The following is a 14,182-nucleotide window of genomic DNA, read 5'->3' on the forward strand; positions in this document are numbered from 1 at the left end:
CCCAGACTGCCGTCTGTGTKTGTTGGGGGGGATGAAGGCAAGAACACAGAGGTTGTTTGGCAACAGAACTGAACCTTTAAGCAGTGTGAGCTTACCAATTACACTCTTTCAGAGACCTATATGTATCATACATGTTATGTAGATGTTTCTTTACAAGATTCCCTGATGGTCAGCAAGGAAGGGAGGAGGGGGATGCCGAGGAACATAGAAACCTGTGATGGAGATGCCAGTAGTTGTAATGTTCGTTGGGGGGAAACAGTTTTAAAAAATGTACCCAGTCTGAATTGAAGAGGGGTGGGCGACAGCCTAGCCATGTCAGTTTGTGGGTTGGTCAGTTGGTTTATTTWCTTGCTGGGTTGTTTGAGTCCGAACACCCCCCCCACCACCCTCTCCCCATCCCGGAGTGCTTCACAAACTGGCTGGACACRCTCTGTGCTGGGTTACAGGTGGTCTCCTCTGCGGAAAGAGAAAATGGAAATGTGATTAACTGGCTGGCTGGAGCGGCAGATTTAGGGACACAGATCAAGCTAGTCATGGACTAAATAGCATACTCAATTTAAAGCGGTTAATCTGTGTTCGGGAAACTGTCCCAGGGCTGTCATACATAACAAGTACACATATTCAACATACAGTACCAGTCAAAAGTTTGGACACACCTACTCATTCCTGGGTTTCTTTATTTGTTCCATTTCTACATTGTAGAATAATAGTGAAGACAAAYTATGAACTAATACACATGGAACCATGAAGTAACCAAAAAAAAGAAGWGTAAAATCAAAATATATTTTAGATTCTTCAAAGTAGCCACCATTTGTCTTGACAGCTTTGCACACCAGTTCGTTTTCTCGCAAACAGCTTAATGTGGAATTTCTTTCCTTCTTAATGCTTTTGAGCCGATCAGTTGTATATAGGGGTAGTATACAGAAGATAGCTCTATTTGGTAAAAGACCAAGTCAATATTAAGGCAAGCACCGCTCAAATAAGCAAAGAGAAATGACAGTCCATCATTACTTTAAGACATGAAGGTCAGTCATTGCGGAACATTTGAAGAACTTTGAAAGTTTCTTCAAGTGCAGTCGAAAAAACCATCAAGCTCTATGATGAAACTGGCTCTCATGAGGACCGCCACAGGAAAGGAAGACCCAGTTACCTCTTCTGCAGCGGATAAGTTCATTAGAGTTACCAGCCTCAGAAATTGCAGCCCAAATAAATGCTTCACAGAGTTCGAGTAACAACATCAACTGTTCAGAGAAGACTGCGTGAATAAGGCCTTCATTGTCAAATTACTGCAAAGAAACCACTACTAAAGGACACCAATAAGAAGAAGAGACTTGCTTGGGCCAAGAAACACGAGCAATGGACACTAGACCGGTGGAAATCTGTCCTTTGGGCTGACGAGTCCAAATTTCAGATTTTTGTTTCTAACCGCCGTGCCTTTGTGAGACGCAGAGTACGTGAACAGATGATGTCTGCATGTGTGGTTCCCACCGTGAAGCATGGAGGTGTGAAGGTGTTTTGCTGGTGACACTGTCTGTGATTTATTTAGAAGAATTCAAGGCACACTTAACCAGCATGGCTACCACAGTATTCTGTAACGATACGCCATCCCATCTGGTTTGCGCTTAGTGGGACTATCATTTGTTTTTCAAAAAGACAATGACCCAACATACCTCCAGGCTGTGTAAGGGCTATTTGACCAAGGAGAGTGATGAGTGCTGAATCAGATGACCTGGCCTCCACAATCACCCGACCTCAACTCAATTGAGATGGTTTGTGATGAGTTGGACCACAGAGTGAAGGAAAAGCAGCCAACAAGTGCTCAGCATTTGTGGGAACTCCTTCAAGACTGATGGAAAAACATTCCAGGTGAAGCTGGTTGAGAGAATGCCAAGTGTCCAAAGCTGTCATCAAGGCAAAGGGTGGCTACTTTGAAGAATCTCAAATATAAAACATATTTTGATTTGGTTAACACTTTGGGTACTACACGATTCCATATGTGTTATTTAACAGTTTTGATGTCTTCACTATTATTCTACAATGTAGAAAATTGTCAAAATCAAGAAAAACCCTTGAATGAGTAGGTGTCTGGTACTGGTACTGTACATTTATTCTATATCACTCCAATTCTGCTAGCAAGCTTACGGGACAGACTGACCTATGTGAGCTTCTTGGCTTTGTTGTAGAGTGAGTCCACCACTTTGCTCATGTTCTGAATGGTCTCCAGGGCCGCCTCATACGTTGTGTCTACTGCAGGCTCATCGAAGATGATCAGCACACCCTCGCCTTGGTCCAAAATACCTAGAGAGAGAGGTGGAGGGATGGTTTCAAGTAGGTACATAAAGGCAACAAAAAAACAGACCTAAAAAATGTTTTGTCTTTAACTTGATGTTAATTATTACATTTTAYCAACAACTATGGGACTAATATGACGGGAGAAGGAAATCTGGATTTAAACTCCCCCATGTATTTATTTGAAAAGTAAAACTTTTAGATTGGTCGGCAAGTTTTAGCTTCACTGTYCAAAATACTACATAGTGAAAATTGCGAACACATACACTTCTATCATAGACACCTACCGTGAAATTTTGTGTCCAGAATCATCTGTGACAACTTCCTCTCAACATCTCCCTGTGTAGAAGTGAAGAAACCAAATCGACACACAGATAAACACACACACACCATGAATGGAGTAAAAAGAACACCAATGCTTGATTTATTTATTTTTTCTTCTACATTGCTGCTTCAGTCGACAGAGCAACATTTTAAGAAAGGAAACAGACAAGGCAAAATATAAAAAAAATATGTAATAAGCGATGACTTACCTTGGAGAGTTTTATGAGGGTGGAAATGTGTTCCATCTGTGGGGAGACAGAACCACACTTATCAGTGTTCTGGAACACAAGCTCAACAATGCAAAACAAATAGACACAATAACAAAATAAATATTACTTTCAGAAACAGAGCAATTTGAACTTCAGACTTTAAGGATTTGTAAAGAATTTTACAAGACGAAAAATCCAACCTGAATARAGCCAAACTAATACTAGCCTTTTACAAATAGCCTCGTTATGAATTCCCTGCCAGTGACTTATCAGCATCTCACATCCCTTTCAAGCTGCACACTCCACTCCCCAACCCCCACGACCCTAGGAGTAGAATAAACTGGCCTGTCAAACACGTGACCTGGGTTGCTAAGGGGTACATTGTTAGGGGGCAGGACACCTGACAACTCCTCTGACTGTACAGGCCAGTGTCGGTTCACTCCTTTGAGTGGACTTGTGGGATGGAGTGCGAGCAGAACTGAGTTGTTGTTATTGTTGTAACGCGTGTGTGTGTGTGTGTTTACTATTGGTAGTAGTTAATGATAATTGTTTGCTTATATAGCCTTGACCTATAGACCTTTATATTTATACAGTCCTTACCAGTGCTCTTGCTGTGCTAATGTATTGGATTCATGCTATGCTAATTTTGTACAGCCTATTCATTACTGCTTATCTTACAGATCCACATCCTTCCCAATACTATTCCCTGTCTGCTGTGAGTGTGTACAGCAATAAAGTTCCCTTGTGTGTAACTGAGGTTGCCTCATTCCCCTCTTACCGGGGGAGGTGCTAGCGGGTGACAGATCAGCCCAAACGGAGTCGCTCTCTTTCAAGCATACTACTTAAAAACACAGAAATTCGGGTTTTTACAGACTTCACGAATTCTTAAGGAATTTTACAAGAACAAACACCTAGTCCTGGACTGGAAAGCATGCCCCCACCCTCCACAAAACGCTCAGCTGTAAGCTCACCTGTACCCTGGAGAATGGCTCGATGACACGGATGAGGTTCTGTTCAAGCAGGTTGTCATAGAGCGTGGTCAAGTGTGTGCTTATGATGGGGTCATCTCTCAACTCACCTCTGTACTCTGTCAGGGCCTGGAGAGGGGGGGGGGTAGAGGTGAGAAATGGGTAAAATAGAATGATATAGATGGGAGGGGAGAAAGTAAAGATGTAGCAAAAGAGGGGGATATAAATAGAGGAAGAGTAAAACAGGTGTTGAGGAAACAACAATAGGGGCTAAACAACGCAAGGGATAAAAACAGCATCTGTTCATCGATGTTATTCAGTGCTATTCAGTTCACTCAACATGCCCTTACCTTTTCAAAATCCTCCAGCGACCGGTTCTTGCTGGCTTGCGCCACRCATTTCAGAGAGTCTGTCTGTCTCCCGGCGTGCCGCAGGGCTAGCTTTCCACTGACGAGACCCTGGACCTCCTCAGGACTACAACAAGACAACAGGTTACTCATCCAAGACATCAACTTTCCTCTAAAGCTCTTATCATCCACACATAACCAACTCCATAACTAACTGTTGTGCTGCATATTTACTCAAATTCCAAAGTTGTATATTGCGTAAGTATAATATAGTGATTACACATCGATCATGATAACACACAACATATAGAGTTGAGCGCTCAGCTGCTTACAGGTTGAGCATGATTTTGCAGAGCAGCATGTATTTGAGAGAGGTGATCGCTCTGGGGTGGTCGATGGAGTCGTAGCCTTCGAAGGCCTCGTAGAAGTAAGAGTAGGCCGTCTTCCAGTCCTTCTCCTCTGCTGCGTGGATGATCCCTGTAGGAGGTTGAGGTTATCAACCAGGGATACTCAAATCTGGACCTCAAATCCTGTTGCAATGCYGATTGTCATTCTTGCTCTCTAATCAGGGACTGATTTAGACCCAGGGCATCAGATGAGTACAATGAGGTAAAAATTTWAATCAGATGTACAACTGGACTTAATAGCTCAACAACACAGCATGGCCACCTCTGCTCGACCAGAAAASGCCGTCGAGTTAGGATCCAGGCCTTTATGCTTGGTGGATGTGGAAGAGCTGGCTGATGCCCTACCACTGTAAAATGCTTTAAAATGACAGATAAAATGTTCAAAAATTTAAAATGGCAGAGGTCGCTCCTACACAGTGGACATACGACTGAACTAGTGGTGGGTGTTGTAGGGGAAGAGGATGGAGGGTAGCAGACCTGACTGCATGTCCAGGGCGGCCTGTAGCTTGGGCGGGCAGTAGATGCCGTTGGCGGTGGTGCGTGCAGAGGTGAGGGCGGCACGGGCCTTGGGYAGGTTGCTGAGGCCGTGGTACGTCTTACTCTCCAGCAGCTGCACCTCCACCAGCAGGGCCTTGTCATCCATCTTCTTCAGCTCCTGGAGTAGCTGGGTGCCTGTGGGAGAGAGGGATGGAAGGAGGAAGAGAGGGAGAGAGACATGAATGAGTACACCAAGCCAGAGTTGGCACATATGCAGGGAATTTTTTTAAGTACTTTAATTGGGACTGGTCAACTGAAGTGTATAAAACGGAGTTAACATGTATCTGATGTGCACCTATTAGGAATGCCAACTGTAATCATATTCAGCTCTTTTTGCTGTGATTAATATTTCCAGTTTCTATACAAACAAGCAAATCAACGCACCTAGATGAAGCGCCTCCTGATACCGCTTTGTGTCAAAATACAGAGAGATGAGACGAGCCTGGAGAGAGAGAGAGAGAGAGAGAGAGTAGACAAAGGATACCACCACCTCTGGAACCATCTTTAACATAAAATGGACCTCTGGTGGTGATGACTGAGAAAAATATCWAAATTGTTCAWTTGGAATTTCAACTTAATTCCCAAATTGAAATGTGTCATCAAGATCCACCAATGGCCCTTGCAGCAAAGGCTGCAGCACTACATACAGCGAAATAGACTCAAGAACCCTAAGACGGGCTTGATCTCCATCCACTGTAAACCATCTAGTGAGGCAAACCAAACCACTCATGTCAGTGCCTCCCCCTCAGCTCCCTTCCAGTGGGGTCCSCTCTCCCACTACTCACCTCCAGGGCCTGTCTGAGGAATGTCCTCTTCTCAGCCTTGGCCCACTCGATGCACTCCAGACACAGCTCCACYTCCTGGCCTGTAGCTGCCTCCATGTCCAGAAACAGGTCCAGCAGYGAGCGCACCAGCCGCGCCGCCTTGGCCTTGCTGATGGAATTCAGGAATGGCCGAACATACTTCAGGAGACCGCCCAGCTCTGAGGGACACAGACAGCAGGTTGGAGGGGGATCAGTTTAAGCAAGCCAAGGTGAGGAGCAGAAAACCTAATGTTGATCACAACGACTAGGTATTTGGGATGCAAGGTGATTTGTAGATCAGTAATTCTGGGCAGTCCGCATGCAATGTAATCAATCTCAAACTTGCGCACAGTCAAGGAGAAACTCGTCACCGTCACTCTCACCAACATTATAGAAAAAGTTCATTGTCACAGCATTTGTCAGCAATTTAGTACGYTTCGCGTTTTGTTTCCTAGCCATACTGAAGATCATGACAACACTAGTCAGTATTAGTGTTGGACGGTATACTGGTACCACAGTTAGTATCATGGTACCAAAACGTCATGATACCAACCTTTTACAATACCGTAGTACCATTTCATATGATACTACTGACTTTTTCAGCCCTACCGATCGAAAGAACCTGCTGGCGCCTGTTATAAAATGTTTAGAAAAGTCAGCTTTGTTAATAAAATCAGTTGAATTGAAGCAACAGCCACTAGTCTCTTGTATGGGCAGGTCTAATAATATCCACTTCAATTTCATGCGCACATCACGTGTGGCAGCTGTAATCAGCCAGCACCATCCCCTAGACCCTACCGGCCCTCACTCACCTGCTTCTCTCCGCCCGCTTTTCACTCACATCTATTCCTCCATCAGTTTTTTTTGTTATAGAATTTCACCGTGATAGCGAGCGGAGATGCAGACCCAGACCCTGATGAGTCTTCTGTTAGATAGGTACATTTATTACATTGGAGCAGCGCGCAAAGCGAGCAATGTTGATATCATTTCATCGCCTGTTGTAACCAGGAGCACAGACCAGTCTGAGTAGACTTTGCAAGTTCACTGTCATGCAGCCTCAGTGTCAGAGGGGRAATGTAGCACCGCTTCGCGACAGGCATGCTTGCAGCTTTACAGCAAAGAAAAGGCTCGTCTCTAGCCTAAACAGTTCAAAAAATACGACCCATATTACTGGAGATGTCTTTTTTCCTTTCTAACGGGATTCGCCGAGATTTTATATAATTTCACAAACCATGTCACGGGCCGTTCTAATCTAATCCCAGGTCGCAAATTATTGATTTGATAACAAACAACGTTCAGTAATGTTACCTARATAGCTAACAACCTGGTAACTTGACAGTAGGTTTAGGAAAATTGGATTGGCACAGGAAGAAAAAGGGTCTGCTACTCATGAAATGTGCATCAAAAAAGGTAGGACACATATAGGCCTAATGTAAGCCTAAACTACATCAAAMATCTATTTATTTTTGGTGCKCCTTAAAATCGGTTTGGTGCCTAATGTTTTAAAAGTTGGGAGTAGTGTCTATGTGTGTGTTTGTGAGTGAGGGACACAGTGTGTGAGGGAGGGATTGTGTGTGTCAGTGTTAACTGAAGAGTAGAGGTTTCATGCARTGTTTTCCCCTTACTGACACAATGACATGCAGATCATTATGTATGTATATCCCAGGARGTTGGTGGCACCTTAATTGGGGAGGACGGGCTCRTGAAAATGGCTGGAGCGGAATGGTATCAAACACATGGTTTCAATGTGTTTGATGCCATTCCATTTGCGACTTCCCAGCCATCATTATGAGCCATCCTYCCTTCAGCAGCCTCCACTGATGTATATTCCTTCCTCCCATTCCTCCAGCCAAATCACAGGTAGGKCTTTGCAAATCAGCCATTCTATGCAGTATTATATTATACACYGAACAGTGCGAAGTTAAATTCAAATGTGTTGTATTGAGTAGAAGTGTGAATTTCAGTGACAGGTTTTTGGGGGACGGGGCTAACAGGATGCTAGGCCACAGATTTTATTTCACCATGGTATTGCGATACTACTCGGTATCGTGATACTTGGTATTGTATTGTTTGCAAAATGTTGGTATCGTGACAAGCCTAGTAAGCATCATTCGCTAGTAGAGGTGATGTGTCTACTCTGAATGTGCACTTATCCAGCTGAAATCGGAGGAAGGATATGTCACCTGCAGCCTGGCCCGTCTTAGCCAGCAGACCACCCAGCTCCAGGATGCTCTGCTCTTTGACACGCACTGCCTCCTCATCGCTCTCCTGGATGTCCCGCTTTACTGGAACAAAAAATGGAAGAAAAATTGTTGACAACCTTTTACACGTAGACCTAGCTTCATAGATGGCAACATCTAGGCTATATGTGAGAGAGAAAAATAATCAGTTGTCAAATCAGTGGGGATGCTAATCTATAAATCACTGCTTTCAGTTGACAGCTAGCTGGGGAAATCATCCCTGGGTCCAACATTGGACCTAGTTCRCTAGCAGTCAATGTAACAAAGGCTCAGCCACTATCTGTGGAGCTTCTGCTGTCAACAATTTCAGTAATGTTCGCTAGCTATCTGGCTAACTTTAGCTAGCTATATAAGGTTAGAAAAGGGCATTTGTCAGATAGCCATCACATTCGCTAACATTTAGCTAGATTTTTTTTTATTTATACAGGTTTTTCTCATTGAGATAATATCTATTTTCCAAGAGAGACCTGGTCCAATAGCAGCAGGGGGTACAACGTTTCAGACAAAACAATTTACATACACTAACACAACATTAAATAAAACACACAKTACAACAAAAACACRAAAGTCTTGACTAAAAACAGCTGTCCTAAAGACAATTACACTCTTCTATGATATATACAACRATCAAGTGTTTAAACTCCAACGAAACTAGATCAAATATTTAAATAAAATGTGTAAATCAAAAGAAACTAAAAGAAAAAAGCATTTAGCTAGCTAGATGATTCAAATGTTATACATTCCGCTACAGTAAAAGGTTGGAAATGCCTTTTACTTAGATTAACACAGCTGAGCCGGCGTGAGATATGGCTTGGAAAACGTACCTCAATCAAGGGATATAAATGGCATTGTACTCAGAATTATCCCACCTACTACATAAGACTGAACGCCTGCTAATTTTAAGTAAACTGACATTTTTGTCCTAATGCTAGCTAACAGTAGCCACGAAATAATGCATTTTAGCCTATTCTTTAGTTGAAATTACCAGTCAATGTAGCGCGAGAGCTTCTGACACCGCTCAAGCAGCTTTAATAAGCCCAATCAATTTTCAACAATTCTAAAGACAATTTGTGTAAAATATATAGAATTTAAAAAACGTTAAACTGGCCACGATTAAACATTTTTTTCTCAAATTCTCTCTCAACTGGTAATTGAAGTACGCTTCCCATTCAAGTGCATGGCAACTAGGCAGGCTTCAGTGCGTCACACACCACTGCAATGAGCTGGAGGCAGTATGCATTTCGAAAGCATAYTTAATTGTTTGAAGCCAGAACGTTTCACGACATGAGGCATGTCTTACCTTGCTTCAAMGTAGCCTAGCCAAAATCCAACCAAATGTGCAGGCAATCATTTTATAAAGACTTCCATATGCCATTGAAACCAATAGCCTTTTTATTTTATGTTCTATTGGTTTTCAAATCAAATCCTTGTCCAGTAGCCAAAGGCCAATGGTATAACGTACTTAAGTAAAAATACTTTAAAGTACTACTTAAGTCGTTTTTTAGGGCATTTAACTTTTACTAAACTACATTCCTAAAGAAAATCACGTACTTTTTACTCCATGCATTTTCCCTGACACCCTAAAGTACTCGTTACTTAGCAGGACATGAAATTGGTCCAATTTACACACTTGAAAAGAACACATGATCATCCCTACTACCTCTGATCTGGCAGACTCATTTGTAAATGATGTCTGAGTGTTTGAGTGTACCCCTGACCTTAACTTGAGTAACTTTCTATTAAAAAGGTATCTATACCAAAGTACGACAATTGCATTTTTTTTTACACCACTGCCAAAGACACCTTCCTAGTCATAAACTCAAAGTCATAAAAAGAAACGTATTCTCACTGTCAACTGCGTTTATTTTCAGCAAACTTAACATGTCTAAATATTTGGATGAACATAACAAGATTCAACAGACATGTGACTAACAGAAATGGAATAATGTTCATGGACTGCACCAGATTTGCCAGTTCTTGCTGTGAGATGGTGGAAGAGTGGGGTAACAAGGCAACAAAAAGTTGGGGGGGGAAATGGCCCTAGGCCTCACCCTGCGATCCAACAGGTCCCAGACGTGCTCAATGATATTGAGATTCGGGCTCTTTGCTGGCCATAGCAGAACACTGACATTCCTGTCTTGCAGGAAATCACAGACAGAACAAGCAGTATGGCTGGTTGCATTGTCATGCTGGAGAGTCATGTCAGGATGAGCCTGCAAGAAGGGTACCACATGAGGGAGGATTTCTTCCCTGTAACGCACAGCGTTGACAACAACAACAAGCTAAGTCAGATGATGCTGTGACACAGCGCCCCAGACCATGACGGACCCTCCACCTCCAAATTGATCCCGCTCCAGAGTACAGGCCTCGGTGTAACTCTCATTCCTTTGACGATAAATGCGAATCCGACCATCACTCCTGGTGAGACAAAACCGCGACTCGTCAGTGAAGAGCACTTTTTGCCAGTCCCGTCTGGTCCGTTGACGGTGGGTTTGTGCCCATAGGCAATGTTGTTGCCGGTGATGTCTGGTGAGTACCAGCCTTACAACAGGCCTACAAGCCCTCAGTCCAGCCTCTCTCAGCCTATTGCGTACAGTCTGAGCACTGATGGAGGGATTGCGCGTTTCTGGTGTAACTCGGGCTGTTGTTGCCGCCATCCTGTACCTGTCCTGCAGGTGTGATGTTCGGATGTACCGATCCTGTGCAGGTGTTGTTACACTTGGTCTGCCAATGCGAGGACGATCAGCTGTCCGTCCTGTCTCCCTGTCTTAGGCGTCTCACAGTTTGGACTTTGCAATTTATTGCCCTGGCCACATCTGCTGTCCTCATGCCTCCTTGCAGCATGCCTAAGGCACATTCACGCAGGGACCCTGGGCATCTTTCTTTTGGTTTTTTTCAGAGTCAGTAGACAGGCCTCTTTAGTGTCTTAAGTTTTCATAACTGTGACCTTAATTGCCTACCATCTGTAAGCTGTTAGGGTCTTAACGACCGTTCATCAGGTGCATGCTCATTAATTGTTTATGGTTCATTGAGCAAGCATGGGAAACTGTTTAAACCCTTTACAATGAAGATCTGTGAAGTTATTTGGATTTTTACGAATTATCTTTGAAAGACAGAGTCGTTTCTTTTTTTGCTGAGTTTATTAGCCACCAATGCTAGTTGTTGCATAGGCCTATTTAGAGGATATCTACATATGTCACATGAAACTGCACACAATGCTATTTTCCCGCTAATTGCATTATGGAACATACGGTTCAATGCAGTGTCTTAGAGTAGGCCTAGACTAYAGGAAATATCAGAGCCTACATTTCTTCACACAGGAAAAAGTAGGCCCTTTATAAACATTTCATGCAATTCTACGCCCCTTTAACGGGACATTTGCAATATGACGTCCACCTAACTTGGAGAAAATCACTGTCCAAAAACAAACAAAATAGGCACTGACTCAATGATAAAGAATATGGCCTAKGTTCTCCGCTGATGCATTTAATWAAGTTTAGAATTTTGGTAACTAAGACTGATTGGAGACCCCTTGACTTTTTCCACATTTTGCTACATTACAGCMTTATTCWAAAATTTATTAAATTGTTTCCCCCCCTCAGTCTACACACAATACCCCATAATGACAAAGCAGAAACAGGTTTWTAGAAATTTAAATATCAYATTTACWTAAGTATTCAGACCCTTTACTCAGTAAAGAAGCACCTTTGGCAGCGATTAGAGCCTTGTGTATGGCACTACAAGCTTGGCACAACTGTATTTGGGGAGTTTCTCCCATGGGCTCCCAAGTGGTGCAGAGGTCTAAGGCACTAAATGTCAGWGCTAGAGGTGTCACTACAGACCCTGGTTCGATTCCAGGCTGTATCACAACCGGCAGTGATTGGGAGTCCCATAGGGCGGCGCACAATTGGCCCAGCGTCATCCGGGTTAGGCCAGGGAAAGCAGTTATTGTAAATAATAATTTGTTCTTAAMTGATTTGCCTAGTTACAAAAAAATTGGATGGGGCGCATCGCTGCACAGCCATTTCCAGGTCTCTCCAGAGATGTTCGATCGGGTTCAAGTCCGGGCTCTGGCTTGGCCACTCAAGGACATTCAGAGACTTGTCCCGAAGCTACTCATGTGTTGTCTTGGCTTTGTGCTTAGAGTCATTATCCTGTTGGAAGGTGAACCTTCGCCCCAGTCAGAGGTCCTGAGCGCTCTGGAGCAGGTTTTCAATCAAGGATCTCCCAGTACTTTACTCCGTTCATCTTGCCCTCGATCCTGACTAGTCTCCCAGTMCCTGCCGCTGAAAAACATCCCCACAGCATGATGTGGCCACCACCATGCTTCACCGTAGGGATGGTGCCAGGTTTCCTACAGACGTGACACTTGGCATTCAGGCGAAATAGTTCAATATTGGTTTCATCAAACCAGAGAACCTTGTTTTTCATGGTCAGAGTCCTTTAGGTTCCTTTGGCAAACTCCAAGAGGGCTGTCATATGCCTTTTACTGAAGAGTGGCTTCCGTCTGGCCACTCTACCATAAAGTTCTGATTGGTGGAGTGCTGCAGAGATGGTTGTCCTTCTGGAAGCTTCTCCCATCTCCACAGAAGAACTATGGAGCTCTGTCAGAGTGRCCATYGTGTTCTTGGTCACCTCCCTGACCAAGGCCCTTCTCCCCCGATTGCTCAGTTTGGCCGGGTGGCCAGCTCTAGGAAGTCTTTGTCATTYCAAACTTATTCCGTTTAAGAATGAYGSAGGCCACTATGTTCTTGGGGACATCCAATGCTGCAGACATGTTTTGGTACCTTTCCCCATATCTGTGCCTCGACACAATCCTGTSTTGGAGCTCTGCGGACAATTCCWTCTACAGTCTGAAGGTACAAACTCTGCCTTCTTGGCGGGTTTGGTGGGAGCAAATCAAGTGCCCTATAGGCCTACCACTGGCCAATCGGACGGCTCAGATTACCGTGTTTGCAGTAACTTAGCAGGCGTAAAATAAAGCTACAACAAAGTTGATACTGAGAGATTTCAAAACCATGACTAGAGAGACTCAACGAATACAACAAAGATTGAGTTCAGTTTAAAAGTTTACTAACACTTTCTATTCAAAACTTTTATAAGCAATAAAATGTGCATTCTCCCTACTTCCATTCACGCTATAACCAGCACTGCAGTTGTCAGAAAACTTTTATAAGCAATAAAATGTGCATTCTCCCTACTTCCATTCACACTACAACCAGCACTGCAGTTGCAATGAATGAGTAGGAAAGTGTATCGATAGGCTTGCATTGTTATTATTAGGGGCTTAAGAATTTTTTTTATATCAAGGAATATTTCACTTTCTCTGGTCATAGGAGTAACAACATGAATGTGTGCGGTGCGACTCAAGTTCAGCCATCAGCAGGAAGACAGTGACCCTTTTTGGTCAGTGGCAGTGGAGAGCGGAGGGATGTTGAGGCAGACCCTCACTCTGTTGCCTTCTCCCTCCTGAGACTGACCATCAGAAACAKGCACCATCAGCCCAGTAACACAGAAAAAAAGGTCATTCTTTAAATGTATGCTCTCTCAGCTGTGCTTCAGGAGTAGTACAACTGATATATTACCAGTCTTGATCATATAGCCTCTCGATTTTTTTTATTTTTTATATAATTTAAAAAAACTGGTCTGAGAAGAACAGTGTATTGGCAGGGCAATTCAAGTAAAGCCAAAATGCCTTGATAATGTTTAGGTCCTATAGCCTACTGCACATAGTTAAAAACAAAAAACATTAGGTAGATGTGTATATTTATAAAATACTTAATAGGTACTCAACGAATACAAACAAGATTGAGTTCAGTTTAAAAGTTTACTAACACTTTCTATTCAAAACTTTTATAAGCAATAAAATGTGCATTCTCCTACTTCCATTCACACTACAACCAGCACGCAGTTGCAATGAATGAGAGGAAAGTGGATCGATAGGCTTGCATTGTTATTATTAGGGGCGTAAGATTTTTTTATTATCAAGGAATATTTCACTTTCTCTGGTCATAGGAGTAACATGAATGTGTGCGGTGCGGAATCAAGTTAGCACATA

At 43.2% G+C, this 14,182-nt stretch overlaps 1 protein-coding gene across 1 annotated transcript in view; it reads right to left on the reverse strand.

Moving 5' to 3' along the window:
* Positions 1-291: 291 nt before the first annotated feature.
* The window catches only part of LOC111981078 (26S proteasome non-ATPase regulatory subunit 11), a 19,047-nt gene continuing 5,156 nt past the window's right edge, over positions 292-14,182 (reverse strand). The window contains exons 2-12 of the mRNA XM_024012217.2: positions 8,068-8,169; positions 5,867-6,063; positions 5,466-5,523; positions 5,022-5,216; positions 4,470-4,614; positions 4,141-4,264; positions 3,794-3,919; positions 2,823-2,858; positions 2,577-2,628; positions 2,156-2,298; positions 292-456 (exon numbers count right to left, since the gene is read on the reverse strand). Of these exons, the coding sequence (XP_023867985.1) occupies positions 2,156-2,298; positions 2,577-2,628; positions 2,823-2,858; positions 3,794-3,919; positions 4,141-4,264; positions 4,470-4,614; positions 5,022-5,216; positions 5,466-5,523; positions 5,867-6,063; positions 8,068-8,169 (1,178 nt within the window). The 3' untranslated portion in view covers positions 292-456. The remainder of the gene's footprint in view (positions 457-2,155; positions 2,299-2,576; positions 2,629-2,822; positions 2,859-3,793; positions 3,920-4,140; positions 4,265-4,469; positions 4,615-5,021; positions 5,217-5,465; positions 5,524-5,866; positions 6,064-8,067; positions 8,170-14,182) is intronic.

This window comes from Salvelinus sp. IW2-2015, linkage group LG20, assembly GCF_002910315.2.
Source record: "Salvelinus sp. IW2-2015 linkage group LG20, ASM291031v2, whole genome shotgun sequence".
NCBI lineage: Eukaryota > Metazoa > Chordata > Actinopteri > Salmoniformes > Salmonidae > Salvelinus > Salvelinus sp. IW2-2015.